This window comes from Lottia gigantea (assembly GCF_000327385.1).
Source record: "Lottia gigantea unplaced genomic scaffold LOTGIsca_872, whole genome shotgun sequence".
In the NCBI taxonomy this organism is placed as follows: domain Eukaryota; kingdom Metazoa; phylum Mollusca; class Gastropoda; family Lottiidae; genus Lottia; species Lottia gigantea.
Genome location: NW_008710874.1, coordinates 1 through 2,642, shown reverse-complemented (window position 1 = coordinate 2,642; position 2,642 = coordinate 1). Strand labels below are relative to the sequence as shown.

The 2,642-nt window shown below is 32.7% G+C and overlaps 1 protein-coding gene across 1 annotated transcript in view; it reads left to right on the top strand.

Moving 5' to 3' along the window:
* The window catches only part of LOTGIDRAFT_176261 (hypothetical protein), a gene marked incomplete at both ends in the record, with an annotated part of 14,110 nt that extends 13,938 nt beyond the window's left edge, over positions 1–172 (top strand). The window contains one exon of the mRNA XM_009067943.1: positions 116–172. Coding sequence (XP_009066191.1) covers positions 116–172 — 57 coding nt within the window. The remainder of the gene's footprint in view (positions 1–115) is intronic.
* Between the last annotated feature and the right edge of the window lie 2,470 nt (positions 173–2,642).

Sequence of the window (2,642 nt, the reverse complement as noted above, 5' to 3'; positions counted from 1 at the left end):
GTTCTGTTGCTATATATACTGTTTACAGCTGACATCGTAAAAATAGCCGTCTAATGATAAGGTGAAATTATATTATTATGGATAATTCATATTGGTTTTTATAATTTCTTNTTAGGTGTGTCTCATAACAAGACTTTGTTTGCAAGATTCATTAGAAGATCTCGAAAATTGATGAGAAGATTTTTCAAGTGTGGAAGGAAAGAGGAATAAATGAATCCAAATATAGATTTTTTTTTTGTGCAGAGAGTGCCTTGTAAATACTATATGAGAGATATATTAAAAATTTATGTTTATGAAAGTATTTTATGTTCAATTACATAAAAGGAATATTATGTCCTTCGCTATCCACACAACATTGAGCTAACGACTGCAATAAAAAAAAATCCATTAAGGCACATTAATTAATGGTCTCAAAAAGGAAAAAGAACCTGAAGTGGGAAACTGCAACAGGTATTCAACTCTAAATCTTGTATTTCTTCCACTTTAACCTCATGACATCTAAATTCAAACAAGGTTGTATAAGGAAGGTATAGAGAAGCGGGAGGAGGAAGCAAGGTATAGAGGAGCGTGGTGAGGAATGTATAGAGGGAGGAGGAAGGTATAGAGGGACGAGCGGGGTGAGCAAGGTATAGTGGGAGTAGCAGGATGAGGAAGGTATAGAGGGAGGAGCGGGATGAGGAAGGTATGGGGGAGGGAGGTATAGAGGTCGGGATGAGGAAGATATAGAAGGGGGAGCAGGATGAGGAGGAGCGGGATGAGGAAGGTATAGAGGGCCGGAATGAGGAAAGTATAGAGGAGCGGGATGAGGAGGAATACTTTACATCGGATGTTATTATAAAATTACCCGGAACAATCTAAGGATAGGATTGTTACCAGCACTGATTCCATATCATAACAAAGTAAACATGCTTAAGGTTCGTCCTCATTATTATTTACATTGGGTAGTATTATATTGAATATGTTGAATATATATTGGCCATGTTTGAGAAGTTTAATTTTATGTTTTTAAGAGGTAGTATCTCTTTAAAAATCAAATACACATATAAGACAAATATTAACTGATTAATTCAATAACAACTAAATTAACCAGGTTAATTACTAAATAATATTTGAAATCTACTCACCATTAATAATCTACTAATTTAGATGTTTTAAGTGATGGGTTGTGTTTAAAAACAGATCACCCTACTGAGTACTGTTTGAAATCTACTCACTATCAATAATCTACTAATTTCGACGTTTTAAGTGATGGGTTGTGTTTAAAAACAGATCACCCTACTGAGTAGTGTTTGAAATCTACTCACTATCAATAATCTACTCATTTCGACGTTTTAAGTGATGGGTTGTGTTTAAAAACAGTTCACCCTACTGAGTAGTGTTTGAAATCTACTCACTATCAATAATCTACTCATTTCGACGTTTTAAGTGATGGGTTGTGTTTAAAAACAGATCACCCTACTGAGTAGTGTTTGAAATCTACTCACTATCAATAATCTACTCATTTCGACGTTTTAAGTGATGGGTTGTGTTTAAAAACAGTTCACCCTACTGAGTAGTGTTTGAAATCTACTCATTATTAATAATCTACCAATTTAGATGTTTTAAGTGATGAGTTGTGTTTATAAACAGTTCACCCTACTGAGTAGTGTTTGAAATCTACTCACTATTAATAATCTACTAATTTAAGTGTTTTAAGTGATGAGTTGTGTTTAGAAACAGTTCACCCTACTGAGTAGTGTTTGAAATCTACTCATTATTAATAATCTACCAATTTAGATGTTTTAAGTGATGAGTTGTGTTTATAAACAGTTCACCCTACTGAGTAGTGTTTGAAATCTACTCACTATTAATAATCTACTAATTTAAGTGTTTTAAGTGATGAGTTGTGTTTAAAAACAGTTCACCCTACTGAGTAGTGTTTGAAATCTACTCATTATTAATAATCTACCAATTTAGATGTTTTAAGTGATGAGTTGTGTTTATAAACAGTTCACCCTACTGAGTAGTGTTTGAAATCTACTCACTATTAATAATCTACTAATTTAAGTGTTTTAAGTGATGAGTTGTGTTTAAAAACAGATCACCCTACTGAGTAGTGTTTGAAATCTACTCACTATCAATAATCTACTCATTTCGACGTTTTAAGTGATGGGTTGTGTTTAAAAACAGTTCACCCTACTGAGTAGTGTTTGAAATCTACTCATTATTAATAATCTACCAATTTAGATGTTTTAAGTGATGAGTTGTGTTTATAAACAGTTCACCCTACTGAGTAGTGTTTGAAATCTACTCACTATTAATAATCTACTAATTTAAGTGTTTTAAGTGATGAGTTATGGTTAAAAACAGATCACCCTACTGAGTAGTGTTTGAAATCTACTCACTATTAATAATCTATTAATTTACACGTTTTAAGTGATGAGTTGTATTAAAAAACAGTTCACCCTACTGAGTAGTGTTTGAAATTTACCCACTATCAATAATCTTCTAATTTAGACGTTTTAAGTGATGAGCTGTGTTTAAAAACAGTTCACCCTACTGAGTAGTGTTTGAAATCTACTCACTATCAATAATCTACTAATTTAGATGTTTTAGGTGACGAGTCGTGTTTAAAAACAGNTTCATCCTACTGAGTAGTGTTG